This window comes from Lissotriton vulgaris, chromosome 2_1 (genome assembly GCF_964263255.1).
Source record: "Lissotriton vulgaris chromosome 2_1, aLisVul1.2, whole genome shotgun sequence".
Lineage (NCBI taxonomy): Eukaryota > Metazoa > Chordata > Amphibia > Caudata > Salamandridae > Lissotriton > Lissotriton vulgaris.
Genome location: NC_141687.1, coordinates 1,834,270,470 through 1,834,290,124, shown reverse-complemented (window position 1 = coordinate 1,834,290,124; position 19,655 = coordinate 1,834,270,470). Strand labels below are relative to the sequence as shown.

At 43.5% G+C, this 19,655-nt stretch overlaps 1 protein-coding gene across 3 annotated transcripts in view; it reads left to right on the top strand.

The window, feature by feature from the left end:
- DENND4A (DENN domain containing 4A) overlaps positions 1-19,655 on the top strand; it is a 598,128-nt gene that overhangs the window by 516,945 nt on the left and 61,528 nt on the right. For all 3 annotated transcript variants that reach the window (XM_086957985.1, XM_086957984.1, XM_086957983.1), the window contains one exon: positions 12,474-12,649. In XM_086957985.1, coding sequence (XP_086814111.1) covers positions 12,474-12,649 — 176 coding nt within the window. The remainder of the gene's footprint in view (positions 1-12,473; positions 12,650-19,655) is intronic.

The window sequence follows — 19,655 nt, the reverse complement described above, 5'->3', positions numbered from 1 at the left end:
AGTCACAGGCAGACAATACAATGCAGTGTTCGGCTTAATGTAATCTTGTGTAGGCCTCATTCTATTTTGCAGACTTCCAATGAGAAGTCCATGAAGAATTATATCTTCAATGGAAACAAATCAACAGCTCTAGGACGACACAGTCCAAGTTACGAGACAACTGGAACAAGCACTATTGTGGTGGAGATTCTCCACAAACCTGAAGGCAGATCTTTCTTTCCAGCCTGTATCAGACAGAGTTGTGCAGATAACTGATGCTTCTATGGACAGCCGGTGAGTTTATCTGCAAGAACGTTCGATCAGAGGTCGATGATCAGATGCAGAAAAGATGTTTCTCATCAATGTACTGGAGCTCGGAGGCATTGAGGCTAGGCCTGCAAGCCCTCATTCTGGGACTAGCGGTTCAGGCAGTCCTCATTAGAATGACAATGCAACGCCTGTGTTCTGCATAGCAAAACAAGGGAGAGCAAGGTCCTGACCACTCTCAGAGGAGGCTCAACTTCTGTGGGACTGGGTCATTTCATACAAGATTGACATTGTAATGGAACTGATACCAGAATTCCAAGACGACCATGCAGATGCTCTCAGATGACAACTATCAGATTGCCATGAGTGGGAACTACGCCAGGACCAAGATCACTACATCTTCGAACAATGGGGTCAGCCCATGATCGATCTCTTCACTACACCGGGCAATAAGAATTGCCAGTACCTCAAGAGCAGGATTGGCCACTGGGAAGCTTGAGCAATTCCTTTTCAATCACCTGGTCCAACCTCTTTGCTTCCTCCTTTCCTCTGTTTCCCCTCAACACAAGGGTTTTGAGGAAGGCAAAGACAAATCACTGCTTGCTGATTCTCTTTGCTCTGCTGTGGCCATGTCAGTACTAGTACAGCGTACTCTTGCAACTGTCGACACGTCTAGCGATCTCTCTAAAATCGCAATCCAAGCTCCTTTCTGGACACCACAGAAAGATAATACCCCACCTCCCCTAATCACTGAACCTGAAAGCATGGTACCTAACCACATAGAACTTGGCCACTTGGAGCTACTTCAAGACTGCTAAGACATCCTAGCGCAGGTACGAGCTTCGGCGACTACAAGAAGATATAATGCCATGTGGAAGCGTTTCTCATGCCAAAGTAATAAGCTTCATCTACCTCATGTATGTCTGCATCAAATACTGCAATACTTATTGGATCTAGCTGTAAGTCGTCTGAAATACTCATCAGTACAAGTTCATCTATCAACAATATCAAGATGTAGAAGAATAGAAATCACATCCTCCACTGTTCTCCCAGATAATCATAAAAATATGTATCAAAGGGCTTCTTAGAACTTTTCCACCTGGTAGGCACTCTCGCCAGTGCCTACGGAGCTCAATATTGTCCTCAGTCAGTAAATGAAACCTTCTTTTGAACTAATGTACAACGTGCACTCTTGTGGAAAACAGCACTGCTCCTAGCGCTGACATCAGCATGCGACGTAGGTGAAATGTAAGCATTTATTGTCAACAAACCTTTTCTCTCGTTTAAAAGGCTCCTAGGCAAGGTTCCTACGGACTATCACATGAGTGAACCATTTACAATGTGTTTTTTCTTCCCAATCCCATCTACAACAGCAGAAAATTCACTGCATTCCTTAGACGTATGTAGATGCCTCAGATTCTACATTGACAAAACATTTATTTGCATCTTTTTGCCAATCAAAAAGAGGTCTTCCCCTGTCCAAGCAGGAGATAGCAAATCGTCTGTCAGCCTTCATCACCCTCTCTCACATCAAGGCAATGTGAACACTCCAGAGAAGCGTGAGGGCACATTCCACCGGGAGCTTGGCGACAACTGTAGCTCTCTACCCTGGTGTGCCTTTGCAAGACATTTGCCACGCAACTATCTGGAACAACAGGCACACGTTCACAAAGCATTACTCCCTAGACGGGACACAGAAACTGACACAGCAGTGGGACAGGATGTCCTCCGAAACCTATTTCAATAAAGTTGAGCCTGCTTCCCGCTATCTGATTAAATAATGTGAAGATATGAAAGATCCAATGCTGGTGAAGAAATTGCTACTTACCTGTTACTCCAGTTCTCCGTGCTGGTATCTCTTATAGATTCACATGCGACCCTCCCTCCTCCCCTGTCAGAGTTATATTCTTCATATATATTTATAGCCTTTATTTTCGTTGCTTGCACAGTTGCCAAAGGGGCAGACGAGCATGGTCGGGATGTGAGTTACGTTGAGCATTGCAAACCATAAATGGCAGATTTCAATGTTTTTTAGATTTTGTGTTATGGAATCGTAGCGAGTCTTTAACTTTGTTTTTAGTACCTTTTTCTTTTTGATCAGCTGCTTTCACCAAAGATATATTGGATTGTTTTTCCTTTTTTCTTTTTTTTTTTTAAAAAGATTCCCAATTTTCACGAAAATCATGACTCTCAGAATTTGCAATGTTTCTGAAAATGACAAATGTGGGGAAAAGGCACTTGATGGCCATGTGATGACAATTTCCATCACATTTGCAATTTTCCTGTGACAAATCTGTTTATTACTCCCAAATGCTATGCCTCTGAGGACTCCATAGGACTCCCCTAGGATCGAGCACCTCTCAAAGTTCCTCTCTTTTGCTGTAGACTTTTTTTTTACATAAAACTAACTTTTTTTAGCAAACTTCATGTCAGAAAAAAAAGATTTTTAATCCCCTTCATCAGCTCATCATGTCTTGAAAATTTCACATTTGATTGACAGAATTTGAAAATTCTGAAAAATGTGTGATTGTAACTGATATATATATAAAAAACAAAGGTTACATGGACGTTATAGTTAAGCTCAGATTTCACTCGTACAAAACCATAGAAATTCAGAATTTATAGTTACCTCAGCTAACTATAACTTATGCCCCCACAGTACACTGCTTATGACCTCACATATTACATAACTCATGACATGATCAGTGGCATTTCAAATGACATCACTGATGACATTATCCACAGAACCACTCACACACCTTTCACCATACAACCTTTCATATGCCCACTCACAAACCCACACAGCCACTCACATACCCATTTACAGACTCATACCAGTACTCACACACCCACTCAAAAAATCATTTGCAAGAGGTGGGAATTCATACAGTTGGAACAGAGTTTCGTGGTATGTTTGTAAGGTAACCTCTATTTGCACACGCCAGAACCAAAAACTTAAAAGAAATATTAACACACCAAGCAAGACATCTTCACAGAAATGGGTTGGTACTAAAAGATGTTTTAATGACATACATTGCTACAATGTAATCACAGGGAAAACAGTAACTCATCCTACGACAGGACAACTAGTCAGACTTGCCCAATCAGCAGATTGCAAAACATGTAACGTGATTTATTGCAATAAATGTCCTAGTGGACTCACGTACATCAGGAAGACAGAGAGAAAAATGTAAATTCAAAGCATGGAATACAAAAGCATGATCCGTAATAAGAATATCAATTCCAATTAAGCTGCTTAAAGGATTGAACACAAACAATACTCAGCACAACTTTGTTTTCAAGTTCTAGAAACTCTAAGGGTTACTCTCGGATGGATTATACAAAAATATTGTCCCAAAGAGAGATTTACTGGATTAGACACTTTGATGCCATTTACCCCAACGGACTGAATGATAAATTTGAATTCAGTTGCTCTCTATGATACATAAAACTCATAATATCCACATCATACACAGATGTAATGTTAAATCATTTTGATATACATTTCAAGTATATTTATTTTCTTCAGTATATAATGAATGGTTAAAAAACATTCTGTTAAAAAATTAGGTTCTGTTACAAATGTTTTTGAACACTAAGATTATCTATGTTAAAATGGAATAGTGTACCTTAAGTGAAACTAAAATGGTTCAACAATGTTTATTTCTATGCCTTCTTTAATCTTTTTTCTATCTTTAGCAATGACTCTATAACTAGGATGTTTACACTTTAACTCTATCTTGTTTTGGACACTGTGTTTTAGGCACGTTTGTCACCTCTATTCACAACTGGATTACAGAGATTTGGACACACCTTATTCTTATTCAGTATCATTTTTCCTAGTATCTTCACACTTCTTTTTACTTTATATTGGCACTGACTAAACATACAATCGGGAATTTTAAGGTCACCTCTGACTTTGACAATATTATGGTTGCATTGACATCATAGTAAGTTTAGGTGGTAATTTCCATTTTTAAGTTGGCAGTGGTTTTCTTTTTAGTACACACAGCATACTCCACATAGAGAGTCCTTTTTCACTAGAGATGTTTAGTTTATGTACCTCATGAGACATGGCACGTTATCAGGAACTACGGATGAAACAACTTTCTTGCTGGCAGTCTCAGCAGCATTGACTAGAGAGGCATTGCCGTATGTATCTAGAGTACTTACAATTCACGGTTAAAATCGGCAGAGGATAATGACTAAATCCCATTTAATTATTGTTGTTTACATTAACACTGCAGACAATCACAGTTCCATTTACACACTTCTTGGGACATCTCACTTAAATATACAATGCCCAACTGCTATTTTACAGAGTTGGTCTGATCACATTTGAATCAGTATACATTTGAATAATAAAACTTTGCTTGCATCTTTACCAGCTACATGCCACAAGCAGCAGTGGTTGTGACCCTAGGATCATCCCAGTAAGGTATCTGCTTTGTGGTAGTCATGAACTAGTCTACTAACTTTGGGAGGTTGGGAGTACTGAGTGGGACAAAGAAAAAAATACAGGTGGTGGTGCATCTAACTAGTGCTTCTTGTGTCCTCGATCTTATGGCCGTGTGGTGCTAAAACTGCGATGAGAGCCGCACTGTCAACTTCACAGTCAGAAGTGTCTCTACTATGTCTGAGTGTGTATCTTCCTACCCTGAACTGGTGACATCAATGAGGGTTACTGTTTCTGTGGCAGTGTGGTGTTCATTCTGCAGATTTTGCAGGATTGTGTCCCAGCTTGCTGTGAGCAGGATTTTGCCGAGGCCTAATGTATCTTCCTTGTTTAGTGCAATGCTCCCAGTCTTAGCCCATATTTGCAGGGAGCGCCTTCTGGCCAATGCCTCGGGGGGGGGGGGGTATTCTCAGGGGATTTCCACATTTTAGTAATCAGACGCTTAACTACTATCACTCCCAGGTGAATGAAATGGGAGGTCACCTTCTGACTTTTGCTCTTACGGTATGTAGTATACATGTCTCCCATGTGATGGAAACGGGGTGCTCCGTGCAATTGGACAAAGTATCTGTAACTGACCTCCAATACCCATAGAGGAGCGGGCAGCTCCACAAAATGTGCGAAAGATCCGCATCTGTAATGCATTAACGTGGGCAGATGGCATCTGTGCGGCTAAAGTATTTGTTGATTTTTTTAGCTGGGGTAAGATACGCTCGCTGCGTTAAATAGTATTGTATCAGGCGGCAGAGCACGTTCCTGGAAACATAAACAGGGGTTTCCAGTACTGCAGCCCACTCTTTATCTGTGAAAGGATGGTGTTAATCCTCTTCTCATTGTCGCTTAAGGGTCAATAGCATCACTGCTCTGTGTTGTCTGAGGGAAGCGTCAAACCGTGAGGTGTATGCCCTGCCCCATGACATGCAAGTATTGAATTGTTAGGTGTGTTGGAGGTTCATTTGTCATGTCTCCCATTGGTTACTCAGGGCTGCCAGAAACGAATGATGTAGCAGGAATTGACCAGGGTTTAGCCCATCCTCTTCGATCAGTGTAGTGTACAATGTTAATGTTCCCTCCCGGTACAAATCTCCTATATCTTGTATCCTGTCCCCCACAAGTGGCGCAGCTTGGCTGATGTGGTGTCTGCAGAACCCCTGGGTGTACCCCACAGAGGCAATACTAAATCCCATTTAATGTAATTTTCAGATCGGCTTTTCGAAGCTAGGGCTACTGTGGAAGCATAGTGACGCACATTTCTTACAGCATTTTTCATACGGAGGTATGTTTATTACCCATAGCACTGTTTATTTAATTGGTATCAGCTGCTTGCTGTTTTTTGAGCCACCATATTGAATTTATTGGCACAGATAATTACGAGATGGAGGGGACTTAAGGACAATGCTTGAGTTGGACTAAATATTAGAAACTCCTGGATGTTTTCTTGTGAGTTAGTGTTTTTTTGCTTGTGGGTCTAGTTGCTATTTTGTTCGACTCAGACACCTATTCACATTTACGTCACGGCAAGTGGTCGCACGTTAGACATTACAGATTTGTTTTCGGATTAAGGAGATTGCATAGCTCTTAACCTCTTAAGCGCTGCGCCTATACCAGCGGCCGACGGCACCACTACCTCGGGAGTGCTGCCGTCGGCCGTTGGACGTTCCAACTGCACCTGCGCAATGGAACGTTCAGCACTGGAGCTGGACGTTTCAAAGCAGCTAAGGTGTTAACCATACTAAATTGTTTCTGTTTTTATCTTGGCTTGTTTCCCCCTTTTGGTATCCACAAAATCACTTTTTTTTCCATCTCTTCTTTACAAAGCATGAAGCACTACTGCATGAGATCAAATTTTTGATTGAAGAGATAGAACCTCAATCCTCGTGAGTTGGGGTCCACACTACTTTTTATTTCTTGATCCTATTCTTAAATTGAGTACAGCAACCTTAATGGTTTTAAATCTTCCTTGCTTTGTTTCTAGTTGCACCTACAGAAGGGACCCTGTGATCCCAAAACGCATTGGGCGTTTTAAAGAATTTGTAATTTTTTCAATTCACTGCAATTAAAGGTGCTTTAATATGCTTAAAAAATTGTTCGAGAGGTTCATTTTATTAGTTTGGAATATTAACATTGGCCATTAATAAATGTGAATACAAACAATCATAATAATTGAAATTGTTAAAAAATTACCTGTTATAAAAAGGAAAAATTGGAGTGATAGAGTCATGATTTGTGCAAACTGTTTCCAAACAAATTTTGTTTTGCTATTGGTATTACAAGGTCATGTATTTTTGACAGAGCACAGTCCAGCGTTGCACACAATAGTATGATTATTATTTAAACAAAGTTGTTTGTTGATAATTTATAAACAGGAGTGCATTGTACATCATTTTAAGATAATAACAAAGTAGCTCACCCCAACACAATATTTCATACCATTAAAACAGCACAGAAACAACAGAACAACAATAGTACAAAGTAATTACCATGGCAACACATCACAACTGCACCATAACAGTACAAGCAAGTAAATAATAGAATCCCAAAATACCAACACAATTTTAGACTACAACAATGCATAACAATACAACAACTGAACAACATTGAAAACTATATACTGAGAGTTTTTTAAATATGAAAAATGGACTGCACTTTTCCGTGTCAGTGTGTCTGTGGGACCCTCTGAAATTCCTCAAATATAAAAAGGTCCACACCTCACAGATTATAGATTAATACTATGGGGCCCTTGGGGCCGCCCGCCATAAGGGCGGGGCTCCCGTGGGGGCCATTAGGATGCACCCCCACAGTGGCTGGCGCATCCTGCATTCCTGTCATTGTGGCGGGCGGTGCACTCAGCACTGCCCGCCACAATGCCAGGAAGGCATGTTGTGCACTGCCATGTTGTGCATGGAACAGCAGGGGGATACCATAGATAGCCCCCATGTGCACCTCCCAGAGTCCCTGGGGGCCGCAACGGGACCCGCAAGCAATACCCACATGCCTTTCCACCACAGAAAGGCATGTTTCCGCCCCGATCCTAATATGGCTGGCGGTGTCTGACAGACACCGCCACCATATTAAACTCTTTTCCGCCCGGTCAACTTGTTGATCGGGCGGAAAACCGTCGGACGGTCTTTCTGTCCGCCGCGGTCCTACCCGCCATAGTAATATGGCGGGGGGTAAATGGGTGGCAGGCGGGGAAGGATCTCGGGCGGATCGCCACCGCCATGCGGGCAGTGGCGATCCGCCTGAGATCCTAATGGGCCCCTATGTATCTCAACTGCAGTCTATATGGGCGCTGCACATAGGATGTGCTATGCATTTGTAATCTCGCATAGGGCTCCTTGCAGAGTTTACCTGTAGTTCAGAGTTATTCCATTAACTGTACCTATGTTGTTGCATAATTTTTTTGCAATTGAAGTTTGTTTGGCATATTCTGGTGTATGTATATGTTGGAAAGTATACCAATCTGTAAAGCTAACGAAATGCGATGGCCTGTTTGTTCAAGATATATTCATAACACTGGAGAATTTGAAAACTAGGGGCCCAGTGTCACCATTAGTTATGTATGTATTTTGTATTGTCGCCTATGTAACTTCTTTCTCTTTGAATTCCCTAGTTTCTAAATACTACCACTAGTTTAAAGACTCATTTAATGAGCCATACGTCCACACAACAATAAGCGTTTCCTATCATGACTGAACCAGTACCTAGGTGCTGGAAGAGACTCCCACTCCCTAGAAAGCAAGTTAGGAATGGGCGTACAACGTATAGCCCCCTTATTAGAGATAACCAGCAGGCAGCTGTCTGCTGGCAGACATGGCTGGTTGCTTTGAATTTTCATTTAAAAATAAATCCGGTTTCAAAAATATTACTCTACTTCCAGGAAGCTACTTAAGCTAGAAGTCCAAGATGTTCAGAGGAAGCTGCTGTATTTATCCTCATCGCATGGCAAGATCTTCCCATAAAAACGTGTTGCCGTTTTATAGCCTCAGATTTAACAGGAGAGGCTGTGCCCTGTCCACCAGATGTGCCATGGCTTCACCAGAAATGTTGTGTTTCTTCATGTGCAGTGAAAGCCTAGGTACTGTTTTGCTCATTATGATCACATTGTGGCCAAGTAAGACCATGCCCAATGTAACTTTGTTTATTAAAATGAACTTGTAGAGCTTTTCTGTAAGAGGATTATATCTGCTACTAAAGCTAAAGATAACCAGTCAGAAGTTACCAGGTACCATCTTGGTAGCCATTAGGCCTCAAATAAAATCACAAGTTTGTGGGTTTAAATGTTCGTGGTTTACCTACAAAGAGAAGGGGAGGTACTGGGCTCTACAAAACATGTATGGTGTTGTCTTGTTTAAGTAAAGTTAAAATAAATAAATGCCCTGAGTCGCTTTTGGAGATGGCTGTAATGTCTTCAAGTTGAACCCGACCTCATTACCAAATGCGCACTTAGGCAAACTCTTTGTCCATGTGGTTGCTTAAGTCTTCCATCTTGAAGATGACTGGGTTTACTTCACTACAGATTGTCAGAAAAAGAGGTGTATTTGTTTGGGTACTCTGGTTCTTGTCTCAAAACTGCGTTGAACACTAATCTTAGTGTAACTTCATCAATGTTTTTAGCAATCCTTCCTGTGTTAACCATCATACTGGGCTTTTGTGGAAATGTACCCAGATTTAGAAAGATCTGTCATAAGTGTGCATCTACACTATTGTAAGGGGTTCACTTGTTTCGGTAGCAGCAGGAGGTGGTAATAGTTGTGACTCCTGTAGAGATTCAGGTTAGGTGGAACACACATTAATAACATTCAATGACTTCTATCACAGAGGCTGATTTGGTCCTCGTGCAGAAAATGCAAGACGGTTACAGGCTTGAGTCAGAGTATATGCAACAATTGGTCCTCGACATAAATTTGCCAATAAGAATAATCATAGTCTTCAATCAAGTTAATTGACTCCAAATCCAGACTAAATCTGTAGACTTGATGGTATAGAGGATAATAGCCCACCGCCTCAAAGAAATATCATTACGATACGTGTCAAAAAACCAATGAAACCAAAGAATGTCCAATTGGGACGATTAATTTAATATACCATACAGTAATGTTAGAAAGTCAATATATCTATGTACATGTATTTACACAAATCATACAGCAAAAGTACACACTTTCTTCTGATCTTCTTGATCATCCACTTGAGCACTTACTTTATCTTTCTCTGTGCACGTTCTCCTTGTTTAAAAAATGTACTTTTGCTGTATGATTTGTGTAAATACATGTACATAGATATATTGACTTTCTAACATTACTGTATGGTATATTAAATTAATCGTCCCAATTGGACATTCTTTGGTTTCATTGGTTTTTTGACACGTATCGTAATGATATTTCTTTGAGGCGGTGGGCTATTATCCTCTATACCATCAAGTCTACAGATTTAGTCTGGATTTGGAGTCAATTAACTTGATTGAAGACTATGATTATTCTTATTGGCAAATTTATGTCGAGGACCAATTGTTGTCTGTACTGCTGAATACCCAGGTCCTTGGACTTCATTGGGTCAACCCCTGTTCTATAACTGAGTCAGAGTATATGGCAGTGTCTCAGCGAAGGCTATGAAATAGATGGGCGATGCTGGTCTGAATGCATGTACTTAGGCAGAGCTGTCTACTGGATACAAGACTGGAATAGCAGAAGGTTCTGCAAATCTTAATGAGTAGAGCTGTCTTGGCAAAACTGTCTGACATTTGCCATTTATTCACCCGAGTTTGTGTCCGCATGAAAAAACAGAAAGCAACTAAATATTTCCATATATCGATGGTATGTAAAAATTATTCTAACACAGGAAGCACATTCTTGCAGACAGTGCTAGGACATAGATTCCAAAGCTTTCAATAGAAATGTCAATAAAGTTTTGAAAAAGTGCTGTCAAACCTTGTTCATGTGGCTACAGGGCATGAAGGGGCAACTGGGCCACATCTGTGTTGACTGAGGCCGACTTGCAAACTATGCCAATTACAAAGCTTTGTGTACTACACTCTGAGTAAGAAGAGGAGCAGTCCATGTTTTCACAGGGTGGTAATGTGGAGAACAAAAACTCAGATCACCCAACAGACGCAATCACTTCAATGTCTAGCACAATGCTTGTCTTTTAGTAGAAGCAAGCACTTTCCTTATACAATTGATTGAAATACTCCACAATCCAAATATGCACGAGATAGGGTTTAATCCCGGATGCATTCTTCAGTTGTCATTACACTTTTCTGCTCTATTGTTCTCTCCTCAAACCAGATGATCGATTCCACAGTCCCCAATTTCTAGTGACAGAAACGTGAATATGGCTTAGAAGCACAACTCAGTCACTCAATCTTACCCTTGGTTTACTTCACGTAGAAAGCCTCAAGTCTGTGCGAATGTCTACCTTTAAGCATTTCTCGGTCCAGAGGCTCTTGTCATGAAGGGATCCTTGTGATGCCTATGCACTGCTTCTCACAGGTCAGGGGGTTAGATGGGCATATTCTACGCTTTCAGTGGCTGCTCCCTGATGTTGACATTGCTGCATGGATGCTGTACGGTTCCAGGTGTTGTGGCCTGGTCTAGCCAGCAGACGCGGTCTCTTCACATGATCAGGTTTACAGCAGCAACATGCAATACAGCTCTTAGATTGATCAGGTTCACAGATCTCTGCACGTCCTCTCATGAGTCTTTCTAAAGCCGTATCCAGAGACTGACAAATGTACACGCCTTTCCAAGAATCTGCCTCACCCTGAACAACAGAAACTGCAGTCCCAATATGCACCCCACCATCCTCCAAATGTCAGTATGTCAGGAAGAACTATTTAACAGCCCTTGCACCAATTTCTAAAAGAAGCATTATTTCCTTTACCACCTCCACCAGCTAGTGCTGAAGCAGGGGCATCCAAAATGGATCCCACTGATTTCAGTGCTGACACTCGCACACACACCCATAATCCTACTACCAAAAAAGTACCACATGCTCACTGTACACTTGAAGACACTCGCCTTGCACACATGGTGTCAGTTTAAGGTTCTGGAGTAGATCTAACCGTGGAACTTTACACAGGTGGGCCACACTATCACTGACATAGATGAAAATGTCTGATCCCACTATACATTTCAGAACACATTATACTGCCACCAATGATTTATGTACTGCACCCCGGACAAGAACATCAGTCCTCTATCCACTATAAAGACACTTTCGGTGCGCTTCTCCAGGTCACAGTGGTGGTCCTGGAGCTCACATTCCCTACAGCTCATTTCAAATTGCATCCTCTCCTTCTTTGAATGTCGTACCCCTGCAACCCAACAATACATAAGCCCCTGTATCCCATGTATTAACCACACCAACCATCTGCATGAACTATCCACTAAACCCACTAATGATCACAGATAACTCCTATTCATTAAATGTGCCATAAAGGAACTGGAATAAATGTATGGAATTGTCTGCTTGAGCTCACAAGCCTAATACCAATAACCAATAACACTGAACTAACCATTAGCTTTAGGTTCTGGAGCAGCATGCTACTCCAAATGAGAGCTTCACCTTGTTAGGTGTAGTAAACTCTATATAAATGCAGTTACAATACACATGGCAGGGACAGGCTTAGTTCTCTGTGCTCTCGCTGGGTTAATGTGATGCAGCTGTGCATTCGGGACAGGTGAACATGCATATACGATGCATGGGACCTTCCTGTTCCAACAAGCACTATCCACATTGCCACTACTGAGACTTGCCTATTGTCCCATTACAGGTGCTGATATCGAGCTGCTCCAGATGTCGGACATGTGACTGCTTGGTGCATGATGAAGAAATCATGGCTGGGTGGACGGCAGATGATTCCAACCTCAACACCACCTGCCCTTTCTGTGGCAACCTGTTTCTCCCCTTCTTGAATGTTGAGATTCGAGACCTGCGGAGGCCAGGAAGGTAACTTGTCAAGTTTAAATTACAGACTTTCTTATGTTTTCCTTGCAACCATGTTCCTTTTCCCCATAAATGTATATAAGATAATTCCTCTCAAAGAATGATACTGGGGGGAGGGTTAGATGGCAGGTGTGCTGTCAATAAAAAAGCTTGCAAATCTGTGCAACCAGATGCCTTAAAGAAGGTGGCTCTTCCAATTACTTGTTTGCATATCCTCAACATTATCACCAGCAAAGCAAATTTTGTCTTTCATCTCTACATCTTGCAGAATGGATGGATGGGATACCATTTTCTTCTTTTAACTGTAGACTTATGTGGATCCATTTGTTCCTTTCCAGCTCCTTATTCATGTTCTTTAAGTTAGATATTTAAGTATTCCGAAAATTGCTGTAAAGCTTTTTCTGTTTCTCACTCACAATCTCCTTTGTTAAAAATGCTTAGAATGTCCCTGGTGTTCATTGTCTGCCACAAAGTGTTTTATTAAAGAGTGTTGTGTTCCATGGAACCATGGAGTTATGGGTTTAGAGCTAAACCTAGAAGAGTCCCAGGACGCTACCCAGTGATCGAATGAGGAGTCCTTCTGGACATGTAAGAGCAGCTATGTCCCACCTGCAATTACTGGGCCAACTCATAGAACACGAGGCCCTTTTTTGTGCAGGACTACATCACTTGCAATACCCAATATCATGAATTGAGGTATGCGAGAGATTTTACATTCCAGTATCACTTACAATTCTACCAGCATATCTTTCTGGTAGCCTTGGAGCTTGCTGCAACCCCAGCTTTTATTCAAGAATGTTCCCACACTTCCCACAGTTAGGCATTAGGATCTGTCCCATTTTTTTAGACTTCTTCTATTGTAGCAAGCCCTATATAGCAACTTAAGCTGGAGGAAACAGTCACGCCCTGATATTTACTTCTGTAGGATGCATAAAGGTGGCTTACCATTCAAAATCTTGCATTGCGCCCAGTTCCCTTTCTCCTTTCCCATTTTTGTCTTAGAGTCAGCAAACCGTCTGGTATACTGTTGATTAGAGTTTTATATATAAATGACACTGCCTTATTTCCAAATTCTCCCAATATTCTCTAGTGAGGTGCAGCCCGGTAATTCAGACTAATCAACTCCCTCAACTTGTATAGCATGCCTGCGCTGCATGCATTTATAAAACTGATTATGAGATATCTTGTACTCCTTCTGCAGCCATGTAAAGGTTTTAGTATTTCCATCCTGCACCATTTCGCTAATTTTAGTGATTCCAATAAGAGCCCAACATGCAAACCCCTGCAATTTATTTATGTATTCATTTAATTTGCATAGTGCGTCTCGGAGCTCATTAAGGGGTTTAAGTACTTTTTTCAGGATGTTCCCCTCCCACTACACTGTTACCATTTTGCTTTTGCTCTTCCCTCCTAGATAGGCTTTGCTTTATCCCGGGTCATCAAGGTCGTTTGTGTCTGGAGGGGGAAGCTGCATCGGGTGCACTACTCTGAGCTCCACTTGGGCCTCGGTAATCCTGTTGACATCCAGCAGAACGGATGGCACAGGTAGCAGACACTCTCTAGACCAACTCGGAATTTTGGGGTCCGTCCTCTTTAGTGCTTGCAGCTGAGTTTGCTGGTGGCCATTATAATAATGGGGTAACCCAATTGGCCATGGACCTGGGTGTGACGCATTTCCTTTTTGACAGTACCTGGATCTAATTCTTTTTTGATATCAAGCGTGCTCAGAAATTGGAATATGTATCCAGATTGTTAACACAAACTACATAAAAGTGTCGAAATTATTCTTGTGGCCAGGTTAGGGAGGACAGTGATTTGGTTTATAGTGGTCCTTCTTGTGTATAACATTGTTAAAATTATTGATGTCACTACTCTAAACCTTTCCTCTATTTTCCATATCACATTTTAACACTTTTCAACACCACTATTCCTTCTTGCACGTTCCCTTCTCGGGGGCAATTTTCCTTAATGTTTAAAGATTTTAACAATTTCTCTATTTGTAAATTATTAGCAATCGATTGACAATGCAATGAATTAAAATTGCTTGCTAGTCTTTTGTCTGTTGCGGTTTTTCTGTTTGTTCTATTGAGTATTGAATACTTTGAGATGACTTCATACAGTATGCTCCTTTTTTCTTAAATCAATGACTATGCACTGATTTTTCTGTATTTTACTCAAGGTCTAGGACCATTCTTTTCATATCGAGTTTGCTGGTGGGGTTGGCTATGTGGCAGGTATTATAGCTTGTGCGCTGGGCTGCGCCCCAGGTCTCTGATTTCCTACACTCTGGAGCGTCCACCCGCGCTCCTGAGCTTGCCAGCTCCCCTCATCTCTTTCCTGCCCATGACTGTTATCTCTACATGTGACCATGATTCCAGCCACTGTTTAGAGGATTGGTGTTGCTGTGGGGGACAAGCCTGGCGGGCAATGTGAAGCCTGTAACTACGTGGGCTACATGGGAGCAGAGGTTGAATGTGGGCCTGCTCCCTCCTAGGACTTGGAATAACCGACACAAGGGAAGTGCCCTGCTGACCTGGCTTTGGCAACGCTGCCGATTGCGAGGGCAGTGGTGGTGCGGTGCCTGCTGGATGGGGAGCTGTACAGCAGACTGTGAAATGGCTGGACCAACTGCTCTTAGACAGCTACATCCCTTGTACCCTCTGGGTGCTAAGTAAATATTTCCTCGTCCCTCCCTCTTGATCTAAACTGTGGGCCTCCCCCACATTGAATTCGCTGGGCCCAAGGGGCATAGATTATAATGGCATTCGTGGGGGTTAACTGGCTGTATGGACCCATTGTTCATGTCTCTGGAGGACATTTTCAATTTGCTCAGGAGGGAGGTTGATTTTCTCTCAAGCAGTTTATGGAGGAACAGTACAAAGGGCTCAATTGGTTCATTTCTACTACCCCTATGTTCATGGGTGCTTGAGTGTTAACTTCTACTTACTCGTGAGCGAACACCCTTTGTTGGATGTGCTGGTGGTCCGACAGTGTGTACTGGGGCCCACCAGGTCTAATTTTGAAATGCCGCTCTGGCCTGTGGCGCTGTGCATTGTCCTATACACCCTTTTCAACCACACAAACAATGGTCAAGCCCAAAACCACTGAACTCCCATCCTCCTAGGACATAATGTAAATGTCAGCGGCGATTTCACCCACTGGACCCCTTGCACCAAGTGGAGAAAACACTGGAGAAACACACAGGCAAATTTGATATTTTTATTTATTTCATTTTATTTTTTTTAATTTGAAAGGTTTTATATAGCAATGGCTAGACCCGGAGGTATCAGACTGCTTTACATGAGTATAAGATACATTGTTACAAAGATTACACTGTTGTTGGAGCATAGCTACATAGTTACATGTTAGGTCGAGACAAACAATAAGGTTGAGACAAATAATAAGGAAATATGCGTAAGGGAAAAAGCAGGCAAGGGGAGGGATTCGAGGGAGAGTGGGTAGGAGCAAAGAAAGTAGACAGCGAAAGAAAGAGGGAAAGAGGAGGTGAAGGGTGAGAAACACAGCATGAAAGTAGAGGGGAAGAGTGACGGGGTCACAAACCGGTAGGCGAGTAATAGTTATGCCCAAAGTCTAGTCAGCCCAAAGTCCTACTGGCGATTCTGAACATTGAAAATACACTGGGAACAAAGATTGATGTACCAACAATCAAGATGCACCCGCCCTGCCTGAGGTCACGTCACATCCCATAGTTCCTTGACTCCTCAACTATAGGGATAGAGACCTTCTGTTGCAACTTAATAGAATGAAAGGTCCATAGCTGTACAATGGTAACACTTTCTGATAAAAACTTCTAGCCACAGATTCCTCACCTTTTGAATATTTCTCGGGTGTCTGACTGGTTCCACAAACTTTGCAGTAATAGGAAGGTGGCGCAATGCGACTCGGCACTGATGCCATTCCAGAAATGACATGGATATCCTATAAAGGTACCACTCTTGCATATTGACGTCAGTTACTTTCTGATCACTCCACCTGATGTGGATCCAGAGCTCTCTTCTTCATCTCTCAAAGATGTTTACCCCACAAAATTTGTTGAAATTCAACAGTGTGCAAGGTATTATCATCCCCAAAAACAATAGGTTTCAAGCCTTTAACCCTTTCGATGCTGATGACGAGCTCAGCTCGTCAATCCCACGGGTGTCGTGTGCTGATGACGAGCTGAGCTCGTCATGAATAAATGGCATCAGTGATTTTCCAGCACACAGCGGGAAAACGCCTAGCAGCCAAGAGGTTAAGAACTGTTGCAAACAAATGTGTTATGTTAAATACATTTTCATAGCGCTACGTATACCCAAGGGTGTCTTGGCGCTAATATCAAGCATAGTACAGGAGCATGATGTGAAGGGTAGTTTACAAATTAAAGAGCCAGGTCTTGAGAAGCTTTCTAAAAGCCAGCATAGTGGGTGAATATCTAATAGGAATCGAATGGTATTCCAAAGTCTGGTGGCTCCTTCATGGAAGCTACTGCCGCCCCATCTAGCTTTCTTAAATCTAAATGGTGTTACTATATATGTATCCAGAGATCAATGGTTCCTGTTAGGAGTATACCATGAAATCGAGTTAATCAAAAAAAAAATTTAGACCTGTGCCATGTCAGGCATTATAAGTAAGACAGAGTTTTGAATTTGAAGCGATGTCTTACCGTCAGCCTGTGTGGCTCTTTAATGGCCGAAGTAACAGACTGATGTTTTGGCAGGTTGAGCAGGCCTCTGGTAGCTGAGTTCTGTAGAACCTGCAATTTATTTAAGTATTGTTTCTGCAGAATGGTGTATAGGCCATTACAGTAGTCAATTTTTGTTAAGATGAAAGAGGTGATAACAGTTTTCCTTGCACTAACTGAAAAATAAGGCAGAATCTTTCTGAAGATTCTTAACATATTATAGTAGGTAGATATAATAGAATTAACTTGTTTACTAAGATTACGTTTGTCGTTGAGAATCACTCCTAGACTCTTAACTTTGGTGGATGGAGTGGGAAGTTTGCCCATCTATGGTGGTCAGCAGTCAGGAGTCCAGAAGCAAGGGTCATTTCCGAAGAACATTGTTGGACTTGGCCGTTTTCCCTGAAATTTTTCGCTTTTCGCTCCCCTAATTCAGGATGTCCCCCCATCGTAACAAAGTTGTATAGGCCCTGTGAGGTTGAGATGCCCTTGTATTGTTGATATTAATTCTAAGGTGCAGGTGCTCTCTACTTCAAACATGGCTGCCAGAGGCCCCTGCTACTGCAGCGTGGTCTTTCTAGTAGCACCCTAGTTGCCAAGAGCTGGCTGGAACCCTTAAACATTGTTGCAATACCAGCCTGCCTTGCCTGCCCATAGCTAGAGTAGGTAAGCTCCTGGAACCTTCTAGAATAGGGGCGGAGTCTGCTTTTGCCCCCTTAGAGGGTGGTCACCTGACCTGGGCCTGTATAAAGAAAAGGAGGGAAGGTTTTCAGTCAGTTGGGGCATCACTAACCTGGGGGACCATACGCAGGAGACTTAGGCGGTAGGGCCTAGTCAGAAACCTATACCACTGGGGTTGACAGGGTTAAGGCGCTGCCCACCAAGCTGTGTGAGGAACACTGAACTAGCCCACTGATCTGGCCCGGCGGGAGGGGAACCAAGGGACCACCTGCAGTGGCCTGCTGAGGAAACTTGTCAGCAGCCTTCAACTCAAAACCCCCCTCCCCTCAAGAAACTGTCTACCAAGGGTGCAGGAACCATCTAGCGCCGAGAGAAACTACCCACCTGCGCTAACCAGGACTACTGGGATCAACCAGGTACAGGGATGTGTCCCCTCTGCTCCCCTTTAACTCAACCTGGGCCCCTGTGCTGTCCTGCATCATCCCCTCTGCTGTCCTGCCTTGACTGAACTGAACTGGGCTGCTCCTCAGCGCTCCACTGATGAGCTGTCTGCCTACCTACCCAAGCGCTGTGCCCCGTGAAGTGCTGCCTGTGAGGAGTGCTGTGATCCTCGAAGCGCTGTATCCCTCCGACCTGTTGGGGCTCTGGAGACTGATGTGTCCCTGAGGAAAGCTCTGTGATGCGAGAGACCACTGTTATGCCCCAAGCGCTTCTCTGCCACTAGAAGCGCTGTATTAAAGGAAGCGCCGCCTACCTGTGACCCTGCTAGCGCTGCGGTCCGCCGCGCCGCCATCTGAGCGCCGCCTGCATTCCTGCCGCCGCCCGGAAGCTCACCGAGGGCCCGCCTTCCCTGCTGCTGCCCGGCGCTGGGCTGTCCAGGCCCCCACTGATGCCCGCATCGCTCCGGCGGCCCTCGGAGCCAGGAGAGGGCTGCTGCATCGTGTCAATCAGGCCGCGGTAGGCCTAGCTGGGGTGAAGCCTGCATCACCCCCGTCACGTGGTGTGGGGGACCCTGCTGCATCACCGGCCGCGTCCCTGCCTTGATTGCCGCCGATTGGAAGAAGGCCGGGACGCCCTGCTGGCCGCGCTGCCATTGGCGGCCGCGGGCGCGCCCCTCCCCTGGAGCTCACTGATTGTTCCTGGGCCCGGTGAGGCTTGGAAGGCCCAGGACCGAAGGAGAAGCCAGCACCAGCGCTCGAAAGGAGCGAGAGCCCCCACCAGCCTCAGGAGGAGCAGCGGAGCCGAGCGGGCCTCCCTGGATAGGCCTGCTGAAATCGCCGAAAGAGCCCTGGAGGGCCGAAGAGGCAGGCAATCCCCAGGGAGGCGGGCGGGTGGCCCAGAGTGCGCCCCTCACCCGGGGAAGACTGTTGTTTGGCCCCTATTGTACCCACAACGCGCTCTAGACTGGGCAAGTGCCCCCAGTAAACATTTAGTAGTTGTGGGCTAAGAAAGAGGTAACCCCTGCATAGGGGGCTGTTAGTTTTAAACTGCAGAAGCTAGGAAAACCGTATTACAGGCTCTGTCAATTCGAGGAGCCTGCTGAGTAAAATTGCTATTGGGGCCTGTTGAATGAAATATTGCCTGAACCCTAAAAAGAATAGGACTGCCCCTGGTTATTTGATGAAATATTTTCATTATGCCTCAGGA